A 14,395-nucleotide genomic window follows, 5' to 3' on the forward strand; every position below is an offset into this window, starting at 1 on the left:
TATATGAGATTACATGGTGCTGCTACAATCCTAATAGCGCAGGCTGCAGACCTTGACCATTCTAAAGAGATGGTTCCCCTGCCAGAGACTCCGGCAATGCTCTGGAAGGGATATCGCTGCGTCTAGTACATGTCAAGTGACACAAAACATGGGACCAGCAGCTGCTGTGACACATTGCTGTGTATATAGAAAGAGGTCGCAGAGGCTGCTTATGACTAATGGGGTCAGTCGGACTGGCACTTAAAAGTGTCAATCCACTAAAAAAATACATTTTGGAGTTTTTGTTGCATGCTGGATAGTTAAAGCGCATTTAAACCCAAAATATTAAAAGCACAACTCCAGGAATGATATTTTTTGCAAACTTACATTGGTCAGCTTGGCTTGCTGTAGGCATTCATATCTGATCTCCAGAAGGCTACTGGGGATGCTGAAAATCACTGTAATAGTGCACACTGCATACAGTGGTAGCCGTGATCTTCTTCTGCAGCTCCAGTAGCTTTCCCTTTGCACTCTAAGCACAGGGAAACATTCCCTCAGCACCGCTGCCATTGAGAGAATGCCTTGTATTGTACATATCTGATATTCAGAGGGCCCCTGGGCATGCTGAAAACCACTGCAGCAATACATACTGCGATAGCCATGGTCTTCTGGTTGCGGCTCTCCATCTACTTACTGGGCACAGGAAGACGCTCACTCAGCATGGCCATCATCTAGAAGACACCTTATATACTACATATCTGATATCCGGAGAGCTGCTGAGGATGCTGAAAAGGACTACAGAACTACATATAGGAATAGCCATGATCTTCTGGGTGCTGCTCTGGCAGCTTCCCCTCTGCACACTGAGCTGTTCGCTTGGCAATGCTGCCATTAAGAAAATGCCTTCTATTTTTTTTTTCTATGAAAAAAATATATCTCCCTCTTGTCTATGACTAGACCAGATGGAGATTATTGCCGTCCCTCTTCCCAACATTGCCTAAAAAAAGACAGCCATTGAAAAAAATACAGGGCATTCTCTGAATGGCGGCGGTGCAGAGCGATTGCCTCCCTGTGCTCAGTCTGGAGACGGGAACCCACTGCAGACACATCCATAAGATCATTGCTATTGCTGTATTACTACAGTGATTTTCTGCATTCCCGGCAGCCCTCTAGATATCAGAAATGTAGAATACAAGGCATTCTCTGAAGTATGGGGGTGCAGAGTGAGCGATTCCCTATGCTCACTGTGCAGAGGGAAATCTTGTTGATCACTGCATATAGAGCAGACTACTACAGTGATTTTCGGCATCCCATCGGCCCTCCGTATATCGGATACATATAATACAAGGCGCTGTCTCTCCCTCTCCCTGTGCTCAGAATGCAGAGGGGAAGCCGATGAAGCCGCACCTGGAAAATCACGGCTATCACTGTATGTAGCGTGGACTACAACGGTGATTTTTAGTATTCCCGGTGTCCCTCCGGATATCAGATATTGATACCTACACGAGCCAAGCTAACCAATGCAAGTTTGCAAAAAAGATCATCCCTAGAGTTCCGCTTTAATATATTGCAGCTTACCAGTCCTTAGATGTGTTGGCTGCATTAGTTTTATTTTCAGGCTCTTTTTCCATTATTATGACACGGTAATCCTAAAAAAAGAAGAAAGCCCACTTCCTGTCCTGGGGGGCTACGCTCACTCCTCCACTATATCTATCAAGGGAGCCATGGTTGTTACTCTAGGTTGCCCTGCAGATTTGGGCTACTAATATACTGTATCTCCCTCTATTCATCTTCATTTAATTAGGGAGCAGGAGAATTAGTAGCTTACACAAGAGAACATGGTTTATGATTTCAGTTCAATTTACAGGAAGTGACAAGGACACTGTATTACTGGCAGGATCAACAATAATGTTCTGTACTTGCGGAAAAAGAAAACTAATACAGCCACTCCATCAAGGACTAGTAAGCTGCAATATAAGAAAACCTTTTTATTCTTGCCGGAATTATTTTAGTTCAGCACAGTGACATATCACACTACAGTACACCCGTAGTTCCAGTCCTGGGTGCCACCCAGTGTGCATGGCCCCTAATATAACAGAAACAGGAAACGCTAAAAAAAAAAAAAAAAAAAGCCAAGTCTCGGCATCTTTTATTGACATTGTACTTAACACCATCCCTAATCCTTAAAGCTGTTCATCTTCTTTCCTTTACTAGACAAACAGAGGCAAAGTCCCAATTAGGCTTTGGCACCTCTAGGAAAAGTGCCAAGTGGGTTTGTTACAGTGTAAAGTGGAATGGAGAAACCGGTGACAGCCAATCAGAATTCAGCAGAGTACAGCAGACACCCTGCTAAGATCTGATTAGATACTGCACATTACTGGTCTGTGGCACTCTTCCATTGGGAGCCTCTCTCTTCACTAACGCAAGTAGATTTTTTTAATGACATGCCCTAACTATGCTTCCAGTCTACAAGTACACAAACTGTGTCCTGAATGTTTGTTCTTTTATTCCTACTAACCCAGTACAAGTCTACAAGCAGTTTCATTTCATATGCAGATTCATAAAAGTGGGCAGGTCATTAGACAAAACCATTTCAGTTCTCACAAGGTAATCTCTGTGTGGCATTTCCTGCAATTTATTTTATCTTTAATCAAGGATGCAGACTGCACTCCCTAATGGAGAAAGCCGCTAGAGCGAGCAGCTACACACACACACATATAATGCATAGAAGTAATATGGCACGGGCCTAATGCTTAAGCTGGCAATGCACTTAGATTCATTTAGTTAAGCCTCTAGGCCGAGAAAGAAAAAATCTATAACTGGTTCCACTATCCATGCTGAACAGCATGGACAGAGGAACCTGCCCTGGCAGGCTATTTTATTCTGACAGCTGCGGGTGTGCTTCAACTGGAAGCCGATTGGCTACAGGCAGTGTTCAGCTGATGATTTTCCACCCGCCTCCTTCTACAAAAGATATTTGAATAATCAACATTTGCAACAACCAACATATATATATATATTTATACACTCACCAATGGACACCTGGAAGTGGGGGGGTATATTACAATGGCACCTGGAAGTGGGGGTGGGGGTATATTAGGCAGCAAGTGAACATTTTGTCTCTGAAGTTGATGTGTTGGAAGCAGAAAAAATGGACAGAATGGCAGGGATCCCAACCTGAAAGAAGCAATTTCGGGGAGGTGTCCCTCTCATTTCAGGGAGGTGCCCTCTTCCCCCACCCCCTATCCGCGGAGGGGGTGGTTAGGCGGGTGCATTAGCTAGTTTGCTATTGCAAAGTGCAATAGCCAATAGGAATCTAGCTATGCATTCGTATGCCTTTTTTTTCTATTCTGACTGACAGTTGGGCCGCGGCTTCAGAAAAGAAGAAAAAAAAAAAAAACGATCGCAGGGAAAGGTTTAATCTGCTCGATCGAGCAGATGAAACCTTTCCGGGAGGAAGTGTTACTCTCCCGAAGCATCCGGGAGAGTTGGGATGTCTGGAATGGTAAGGATTTGAGCGACTTTGACAAGGGCCAAATTGTGATGGCTAGACGACAGTCAGAGCAACTCCAAAACTGCAGCTCTTGTGGGATGTTCCCGGTCTGCAGTGTTCAGGACCTACATAAAAGTGGTCCAAGGAAGGAAAACTGGTGAACAGGCAACAAGGTCATGGATGGCCAAGGCTCACTGATGCACATAGGGAGCGAAGGCTGGCCTCACCTTGAAACTTACAGGATTTAAAGGATCTGCTAATGACAGCTTGTTGCCAGATACCACAGAACACCTTCAGAGGTCTAGCGGAGTCCATGCTTCGTCAGGTCAGGGCCGTTTTGGTGGCAAATGCGGGACCTACTCAATATTAGGTGGATGGTCATAATGTTATGGCGGATTTATGGCTGGTGTGTGTGTATATATATATAAATGTATTCTTTGTAAATCGTAGTATTGCACATGTATATGTATTGCTACCCTTTTTCTTTGACGGGTTTCTTTGCTTTGAAGCAAGACAATTACATCCAAATTTTCGGCGTGTGGTCACATCAAATAGGTCCGGGGTCATTAATCATGTCTGTTACTATTGGGGAAAAACACAGGAGGTTCGCAATGTTTTTCGCTGGGAAAATAAATGAGCAAACACACAGGTATAAAATGTGACAGCAAATACAATTATATACCTGCACCTTTCTGCCAATTATGACTTAAAATTCTAAAATCTGCAGAGGACTGACCGGCTAAGTAGCTTTTTTTGCATACTCCTAAAGACCACCATAAAATTTTATTTCCACTTTTGTAATCAGATGCAACATGGCAGCCTAATTGGTAAGAGTTCTTGCCAAACTACATACTATATGGGCAAAAGTTTGAGGATACCCGATTGTTACGCCTACACTAAGTGGGCAAAAGTATGTGGAGTGGGCATCCCTCCAAATGATTGAGCTCAACTGCTTCCAGTAAAGGGCACTGCTAATGCTACAGAATACAAAGCAAATTTAGTGCAAGTCCAACCTTGCGGCAAAGGTTCTTTTGTGTTCCAGCATAACCGTGCCTGTGGGCACAAAGCCAGATTCCTACGGAAATGGTTTGATGAATTTGGTGTAAAGCAGACATGTCAACCTTAAATGAAACAGTGGGCCGAACTGAGTGGAATACATTTTCGTGGGGACAAATTACATTTTTTGGAGGTCTTCACCTATTTAATTTGAGAAAAATATTACAGCACTTTGGTATATCAACTCTAAGGCTTGACAAAGTGGGTTACCCTCGAAACGCGTAGCCTGCCTACCGCCAATTCAGCTTGCATGTGGGTTTCACAGTACAGTACATCTCCCTCAGACAAACGAGCACTGACTGACAATATTCACTGGACCTCCCATTGGTCGCTCCGCACATGGCACCGCAACGCACTGCTCTGTGGGTATTTTTAGCCGCCAGGCAGTTCTCCCTCTCCTGCTCTAGCTGCCACGGCTCGGCCTGGCCAGCCGAGTACGCGGCCTGGGGACAATTTTGACTTCTTTGTCCGGCATTCCACAGACCAGTACCGCTGACCTGACGTGATCCCAGGGACTCCGGGTGCCAATTCAGGACATCTCAACTGTAAGTCACATACCTATCACTGTAATCTAAACCATTCAGCCAGTTACATCAGGCTGCTCAGTATTTGTTTAGGTAGTTGCGCTCTTCAGCTGATTGTATTTGATGATTATGTTTCACGGGGCTCCTCTCCCTATTTTTGAAGAGCTTATGCACACCACACCCACAAACTCAGTAATTGAGAGACTTGTCCACAGTACAGTAGTGCGCTTCCATATGTATTTGTTTCATATTGGTATATCAACTGCAACTCACAACATGCTGTACCAGAGAAAGGGCCATAAATATTTTCTTTAAGTATTGCACAGCTAAATTAATACATACAGATGTATACCTTAGTAAACTGGAGAACAGCTGGACCCTCTTTCAAACCACAAAGGACCACAAAGAAGGAGCAAGAGGACCACATGTCAGCCAAAAAACACCAGTATAACATTTCTGGTATATAGCAACTCAAGTGACCAGGACAGAGCTCTGAGCTCAACTCTGATGAATACCTTTAAGATAAATTTGAATACATTTGAATGCTGATTGTAAGCCAGGTCTTCCTGTCCAATATCATTACTTGGACACTAAATGGACACAAACTGTGGAGACTGTTATAGCCACAAGGAGAAGTCGGAAAGCCTAACTAGAGTAGCAAACTTCAGGATTACCAAGTGCTGCTGTCCTTCACATGCACAGGACACCCAGCACTCATGTTTGAATTGAACTCTGCTGCCATGAGCACTGGTCCTCTCCCCAGTGTCTGAGGGTGTGTTTTGACTGAGGTGAGCACATGCTGCAGTGGGGCATCTGGATGTACTATCTGGCAGTGGCGTCTGGATCTCAAAACTGGTTGTACAGAATTGAAAATCCTGGGCTAAGTAAAACAGTTACCATTTAAGGTATATATCAACCGTGTATTTAGCAGTTTGCCTAAATTGTTCTGACTGCCCTAAGCTGGTGAAAGTAGTATTACATTTTGAATTCATATCAAGTAAATATACATTGACCAGCAAAGTATTTCTTTAAGTTTTTGGCCAAGCACTCACAGTCATCATGTTTCTGAATAGCTCCAACTTTCTCGGCTCTGCTTCCCTGAACTTCCTGTCCAGTACAAGATCACAAGGGACAGAGCAGTCTCCAGCAGAGGTCAGTCTACTAGCTTGGAGAAGGAAGGAAGGAAGGAAGAGAGAGGAGCAGGATGTGGGGGATTGGTGCCTTGTGTGTTTGTGGAGACACACACAGCTTACTAGCACACACAAGGGTGTCTCCATAGCACCCTGCAAAGGAAAGCTGCCACCCTAAAACAAGATATCAGGGCCATTGCTCAGGGGAGCAGCTGATTCTGTATGAACCTAAAACTATTAAACGTTAAGGAGCAGCATCCATGATTTCATCAGCTTTTCTTATGGGTAATGGTCTTTTGATTGCCATCTTTGCTTTTTTTCCACTGCTTTATTAACGCATCAGCTATGCATTATATTAAAAGGCTCAGAAAATGAAACATCACAATAGTTACACTTCTCCAGACCAGTTGAAAGTAGGTCAATTAAATGCCCAAATCTAAAGAAACCATACATTTCGTACATACAGCTTTATACAGCACTTGGAAATCCCCCCCAAGCAACTACAAGTCTAAGACCCAGCCCAGTCTCAGTTAAATCCTCAGACATAATTTTCCCTTAAAGTACTAACTGCACTTCCTTCCCCAATCAGTTTAGCCGCAGGATTACCAGGGATCAGCGAGATTGTAAAGAAGTAATAAGAGGGGACCTAACAGACACAGCCACATTACAGGGAAACCTTTAATTAGGATTAAAAAGCTGATTTATTTGTAAGAGACGGTTCTTAGGTACACAAGGGAAAATACTGCATTCCTCATCTTTCCAGGGCTTAAGGGACAAATATAGGAAGGAAACATATTATACTGATCCTACAACATGTAATTAACTAGAATTGCAGCAGACAAGTCGGCCTAAAACATGACTGCAATTTTAATTAATCACAAACCTAAAATAAAGACAGCAATTAAAAAAAAGTGACATCACTGCGACACCTCGCTCGCATTATTCCACTCAAATAACATAAACCTTGGTTTTGTGTGGCCCAGCGAGCATTGGTTTATGATGGACTTCTTGGGCTACGTTGGGTGAGAATCCACATAGCAATGCAGAATTTTACATACGGTTCAACCAATATACAGTATGCTGAAGGAGGATTAATATCTATGCATGGTAATGAACTTCTAAGGGGAAACATGCCATGTTCTGGGATTCCTGCCGCAAGAAGCTATGGATTTCTGTGGCAGGAATGGCTGGTGCCCTCGTTGTGCTGCAGCCAATGTACCCATTAAAGTTAATGACAGCAGCCATCATTTGTCCGCGTCAGTCTGCATGTAATTGTACATGGTATGATTACATGCGGTTTGGAATTAATGATTGTCGCTGAATGCAGAATAATGCATACGGTGGCAATCATCTATCCCAAACCATGTATTGGTACATGAGGACTGCCGCATACAGACGTGGCCACTGTCATCCAGTCATTTTCTTAAATGGTTACACCAGCCGCATCGGGACACCTGGGATTCCTGCTGCAGGAATCCGTAGGTTCTTGCCACAGGGACCCCAGAATGTTCCATGTGAATGAACCCTTATTCTGCGGGAGTACGACTTGCAGATGTTTAACGGTGCCTATACAGGTGTACTGTAGATATGAAGAGAAAGCTTGTCTTCGACCATTAGTGAAAATGATCATACTACTGCTGATGGGTATCACTTAGACACTGAATGGCTAGGGTAGAAGACAGTCATTCTATGATTGTGTGTATATTTTTATGTGTGTATGTGTGTGTTTATTTATAGCTTATTTATTAGAGGTATTTACATAGCGCCCTCAATTTACACAGTGCTTTACATACCATTCGTTCACACCAGTACCTGTGCGCAAGGAGCCTACCATCTAAGGTCCCTATCGTGAATGCACACACATACTAGGGCCAATTTAGACTGAAGCCCATTAACCTACCAGCGTGTGAGAGAAACCCTAAATACCCGGAGGAAAAGCCAACTACTAAGCCACTGTATATTCTTTCCTACAATCAATTCTGCTAGCCCCACACCTACCCCAAAAGTCCAAACCATCACCATGAATGCTGCAACTGACTTTAGGTAGTACAGCCAGCAGCCAGGAAATACCTGATATTATTTATGCAGGCTTAATTAAAGGAGTTATAAAGTCAGAGTATATACTATCCTGTCCCAACATCAGCATTGTAATAGGAATACATATTAGAGTTGTTTTTGATAATGCAATCAAAGTTTACTTGAAAAAAATCTCTTTTATGTAGGGATTACCTGCCGCCCGGCTTCCTGATTGGCTGGAAAGCCGGCTCCATGCTGTTTGGTCAGCTCCATGCTGATTGGCCGGGAAGCCGAGTTCTCAGCCAATCAACATGGAGCCGGCCAACAGCATGGAGCCGGCTTCCCGGTCAATCAGGAAGACAGGCGGAGAGTCATTACCGCCCAGCTTCCCGATTGGCTCCATGTTCCCTCGGGGCACTGCCGTTCAGAGGAAATCTCCATCTGACTGGAAATTATAGTATCGGCGGTATCGGAGCATACTCGTACTAACCCGTATAACCCGCCCAGCTTCCCGATTGGCTCCATGTTCCCTCGGGGCACTGCCGTTCAGAGGAAATCTCCATCTGACTGGAAATTATAGTATCGGCGGTATCGGAGCATACTCGTACTAACCCGTATAACCCGCCCAGCTTCCCGATTGGCTCCATGTTCCCTCGGGGCACTGCTGTTCAGAGGAAATCTCCATCTGACTGGAAATTCTAGTATCGGGGGTATCGGAGCATACTCGTACTAACCCGTATAGCTTACACTTCAAAGGCTACCTCTATCTTAATAAGTACAACCACGCTGCAGGCTAAGCAATAAACATTAAACCCATGTTATAATTCAGCCTTCTACGCTATTTGTAGGTAACATTTGGATTTGTAATATCTGAACATACACCCAAAAATAAAATACTTGCCTAAATATCAGTGCAAAGCATAATGTTCTCACAAACGGGAATGCAATGTGTTCTAGTGTTGCTATAAAAATCCTCTAACAGGAATCAGATATTTTCCTCATTTACACAACAGGATCAGCGTGTTCTTTGGAAATGGTGAGGAGCAGTGAAGACGGCATATTAGTCTGTGCGTTCCAAACCCAAACTAAGGAAGAAAAGCGAGCACCTCGTAAAATCCTGTGCCTGGGGAAGAGCTAGACTCAGCTTAGACTCAGCTTAGCCAAACATCGTTCAAGCGAGCTGACAATATTTGCTCTGCACAGTCACAGGGAAAGATCTGCCGTGGTTCCGATGTGAAGCCTGTATCAATGTACTAATTGGAAGGTGTTGTAGAGCTGTGAGTTATTCATTTACTGGTTAACCAAAACCTTGTGTGATCAAACCTAAGCATTTATAGAACTCTTAAAGAGGTATCTATGGTCAAAAACGAAAAATAATGATGTATTTCTATATTGAATATCCATAGGTTCTTTCCCACTCCTAATAACCATATCCATCCAGAATTGATTGAAGATGCCCATAGGATGTACTTCCCGCTGAACTGACAAAATTTCATTCAGATCTGTGGATGTGCACCACTCCCACAGAGTGTGCCTTCTGAATTACAACCCAATGTCTAAACAATGTATCATCATCATTGCTTTCTGGAAGCAGAGCATGTTGGGTGATGTAGTCTTGAGAAATTGAGATTGCATCACATCTAGCTGCAGGGAAAGAGTGCTTGGCTTTTCTGCTATGTACAGTAACACAGCCCATGTGAATGTATAGTGTTTTGTGTTAGGTATGCAGCCCATACATTCTTCTGTGTGACGGTACAGAGATCTCAGTGTCTCCTATCTACCAAGGCTTGTTGGTAACCAAAACACAAAAAAGTTCTGACGAATTTAACAGGGGGACTGTTACCTGCAGAAATTCTGGATGAGGGCTGAGTATCAAGCTTGGGTTTAGTCTTAGGTCTTTATGGCAAACTATTAAAAAAAACGTACAATATGTGACAGCATTGAGTATTCTTGATTGGTTTATGTTTTCATACGTCTACATAATGCCCCGGGGATAAAAGCCGACCTTAGGAAGTGTTAGCACTTCGTGTTATTTATTACACTGTTAGCTGGAAGATCATGAGGACTGTAGGCTGAAAGGCACAATTTCTAGCTGTCTCGGGGACAGAAGTGATTGGTGGGCTGGTAGTGGTCTTACCTAGCCTAAAGTTTGCCATACCCTGCTCGAATCAGCAGGACCCAGCCAAAATCTCAGCTGTGTGTGGCCGTGCCAGCATCACGACTTTTGTCGAAGGTGCCAGGCAAAAAATTGCTGGTTGAATCAGCCAATCAGCACACTGCAACGCACGTTAATGCACTAACATGCATTGTGATTTATGATATAGTGTGCTTCTACCTTTGACATCTCAGCTCTGCATGTCTTGTCACACGATGTCAGCCCTGCCTGCTTCATTTCTGATGCATTACAAAGAACACGTACCTTTCCTAATCTCCTCCCCATCTCTATAACCCTTCCTTGTGCACAGGAAGTTATCAGCACACAAGAGTTCTGGTAAAATAAACAGCTATTTTTTTCCACTTGTAACATGTAACAAAACACTTTCAATGGTATATTTAGCACACCAAAGGGGAGCAAATATTGGAAGTTCATTGTCAGGGTTTACATAAACTTTAAGCATACTGGTGCCTGTATTTTATTTAATGATTGGGCTGACTGTTTGAAATTCAACCATACTTAAAGCAGAACTCTGGGGAGTGTTCTTAACCCTTGCCTAAAGTAGCCTAAATACCCGAAGTAAGGCTCACCTAATCCTCCAAGCCAGCTTGCTCTTAGACTAGTCCCTTCTGCTCGTCTCCTCCTCCGCTGCTGAGTTGGTATGTCACCTGGCATCCTATACACTTTATATAGAATGTGATGACTCACTGGACTTTAAACTGCTGGAGCAAAGGCTCCAGGGCCCCGCCTGAGATCAAGCTAGCTCCAAGGATCAGGTGAATAAAAATTTTAATTTTTTTAACTTAAGCCAAAAATGAGCACTTAAAAAGGAGAACTATGAGGTGAGTGCTTTTCACTCACCTCATAGTTCTAGCCGACCTGTGACATTGAGACTGTCACAGGTCGGCTCAGTAGATCGGGAGGTGAGCGAACACGTACCAGGTTCGCTCACCTCTCGATCCTGCCACGGCTCTCTGCCGTGACAGGGGAGGGGCTGGATTCCCCCCTCCCCTCTCCGATCCGCCAGCGCTGACTGGCGGAACGGACGGGGCGGGTACAGCTGGCTCTGCCTCTAGATAGGCAGAGCCAGCTGTCACTCACGCAGCTGGGCGGATCCAGACATCGATGTCGGGATCCGCTCCGGCGTCTCAGTATACCGCGAGCTGTACAGCTCGCGGTATACTAAGCCTAAGGTGATGGGAGGACGCTAGTTTGTGTCCTCCCGTTACCCTAAGGAGAACTATGGGGAAAAGCCCTGACCCCATAGTTCTCCTTTAACCCTTGCAGTGCGGGGGTAGCCCCACTGCAAGGGTTAATAATATTTTCCCCAGGAGTTCTGCTTTAAGGAAAAAAAAAAAGTTTAAATGTGACCAGTGTCTGCATTATCAGAGCATAAAACCCTAGATCATCAGGCTAAATTCTTATGAATATTGGCTTCCAAAATCCTTTTTAAAGATTTTCCTATCATTAGAACTGCGCATTGTATTTCAGACACCTCTGAGTAGCAATCCACAGAAATACATCATTTACTACCACCTTACTCCACCACTACCTACAGCATATATAGTAGACTATATACATGGATTTGTAAGCGTACTCACCACTCAGCACAGCTGTTGTGTTCTCCAATGCATGGCAAGCAGCAAAAAGGAATCCTACAAAACAGAAGAGTGAAAATATATATGAGAACATAGCTTACATAAACCTTTCTATTGTACAATTATATTTTACAGGGCTATGCCATTCAAAATGGAATTTCAGTTTTCAGTAGATGCTGAAGAGCAAAACCACCTGCCAGTTTCTTACAACTCTTGGAACCTCTTTTGGTGACATCTCTGCACTTGAGTTCCTCAATGTGCATATGTCCTGTGGCCAATATGAGGGTCCCACTCTTACTGTGGGATTTTTCCCTATTATACTATGGAAAAGGGAACATCAGATGCTGGAACAAACAATATTTACAGAGTCTAAAAGGTCCGACAGGGAGATCTTTGTGTTGGAGTATCCAAGAAGCTTAGGATTAATATGGGTCACTAGGTACCATCTATAATTAAAGTATCAATTTTAGGTGGACTGACCCTTTAAGTGAATATCTACTATTTCTCTCCCTTTTGTTTTTTTAAATATACAATTTAAAGCTTTTTGTTATATATGTTTGATATGTGGAAATAAGAACCTCATCTGAACTGCACGTCTGTGGGTGTCCGTACTCGTACGCAGACAGGATGGATCCTGTCTGCGTCCAAGCAGGGACACCCGCACCGACGTGCAGTTCGGGTGAGCGTACGGGGCCGCGTACTCCCATAGGGAAGAACAGGCTGCTGCGTACAAATCACACACAGCATAATTAGGGGAGCTATCATTGTATGGCCATTTTGGGAGATAGGGGTGCTATCAGTGAATGGTTGTTCGGTGGATGGCCATGCTGTCAGTGGCTCTGACCAGTGTCCCACCAAGCTCACTGACGTCAAAGTAATTTGCATGGTAGATTTTTTTCTCTACCTGGACAATGATATTACTTATGGACGGCTATGCAAATGTGGGAAGTACAAAACACATATGTACATTAACCAATAAAAAAACAAAAAGAAAGAAAAAATCAGAAAATATGTTTCGATGGGTTTAATTGCTACTAAGCTGACATCGGATTAGTAACTGCCCATCATGGGTTTTTTGCACTGTAAAATTCCTTCTTCCACCCATTCACTACTGTTTGTAAAGTAAACTGTGTTTTCCTTGTGGTCATCGGTCATCAGGAAACGCTTATTTGCATGGGTGTCACAAGCAGACTACACCGCTGTGCAGTTTATTATTGCCAATCAACCATCGTCTTACTGGGAGCTCAAACATAGACGACACGCATATGACAGAAACCACATATCTTTTATGTGTATGCTGGACTCCATTTACAACTCTCTATAGGCTTTATAGCTAGTACTCATGCCTTCTCAGGAATCACCCATTCAAACTCCATTTATGACATGATCTGTTTTCAACTTTGTCTGTCAAGGTGACCAAACTTACAAACCTTTGATGTTGATTCTTCTACACCTTACATAGAATATAGCCCAAGGGAAGGAAGACTTCCTGCTCCAAAAGGCTTCATTCACACCAGATCCGTTGCATTGCGTTACCATCTGCCTTTTAACGGATATTAAGGTTAGGGCAACGAAAAAAGAAGGGGTGTGAATGGGGACAGCTCACACCGCAGCCAAGCGTTGCTGTATGTCACATGCTAAAGCCATTACAGTGACGGATGTCTGCTGAGGACATGATGTTACTGATAAAGCTAGCCAAAAAAATGCAACGGATCTGAAGGACATCACAAGGTACCATCTCAAGTCAACAGACTCTCTATTGCAGGGGTAGCAAACCTCTGGCCCTCCAGCTGTGGTGAAACTACAAATCCCATGGTGCATCACTCTTCGGGAGTCATGTCTGTGGCTGTGAGAATCTTGCATTGCCTCATGGGATTTGTAGTTTCAGCACAGCTGGAGGGCCGAAAGGTTGCTACCCCTGCTCTAATGACTTAGGAGTACCTTCCAATTTTGGTGTGAATGCACCCGAACATCATTCTATACCATGGCTTAGATATTATTTCCCATGCAGTGGGCTTAATGTCCCCACTTGCACATCTGGACACCTTTACAAAAGCTTTGCTTAGCTCTGTAGCTGCATTCTAGAGAACAGTAACTAGTCCGGTTCCATCTCAACACTTTTTATTGTATGTGTCTTCCTAAGTCATGCTCACTTCACTTTTTGTCATTGGTTCACAAAAATAAAAGTGGTAGGAAATCGTATCCAAAGCTTTCTTTCTTCCACTGATCGCAAACTTTGGGGCATTCTTCTTCCCACCCAGCGCAAACACCGGGGCTTTCTACCTTCCACTGACTGCCGATGCACTGATTCCTCACACCACCAGAGCTGGGAAATGTTTTGCTACCACTGACCACCAAATTTTCTCCTAAAGATGCTGGGCATTTTTCTGCCCACTGACCACAAAACATGGGGGGGGGGGGGCTTTTTTTTTTCTCCCTGACCA

The 14,395-nt window shown here is 43.8% G+C and overlaps 1 protein-coding gene across 1 annotated transcript in view; it reads right to left on the minus strand.

Annotated features, from left to right (window-relative positions):
* Positions 1-3,787, minus strand: part of TGFA (transforming growth factor alpha) — a 22,203-nt gene extending 18,416 nt beyond the window's left edge. The window contains exon 1 of the mRNA XM_018554401.1: positions 3,700-3,787. Within this exon, the coding sequence (XP_018409903.1) occupies positions 3,700-3,787 (88 nt within the window). The remainder of the gene's footprint in view (positions 1-3,699) is intronic.
* Between the last annotated feature and the right edge of the window lie 10,608 nt (positions 3,788-14,395).

The sequence above is a fragment of the Nanorana parkeri genome, unplaced genomic scaffold (genome assembly GCF_000935625.1).
Source record: "Nanorana parkeri isolate BGI_ZX_2015 unplaced genomic scaffold, ASM93562v1 scaffold157, whole genome shotgun sequence".
Classification (NCBI taxonomy): domain Eukaryota; kingdom Metazoa; phylum Chordata; class Amphibia; order Anura; family Dicroglossidae; genus Nanorana; species Nanorana parkeri.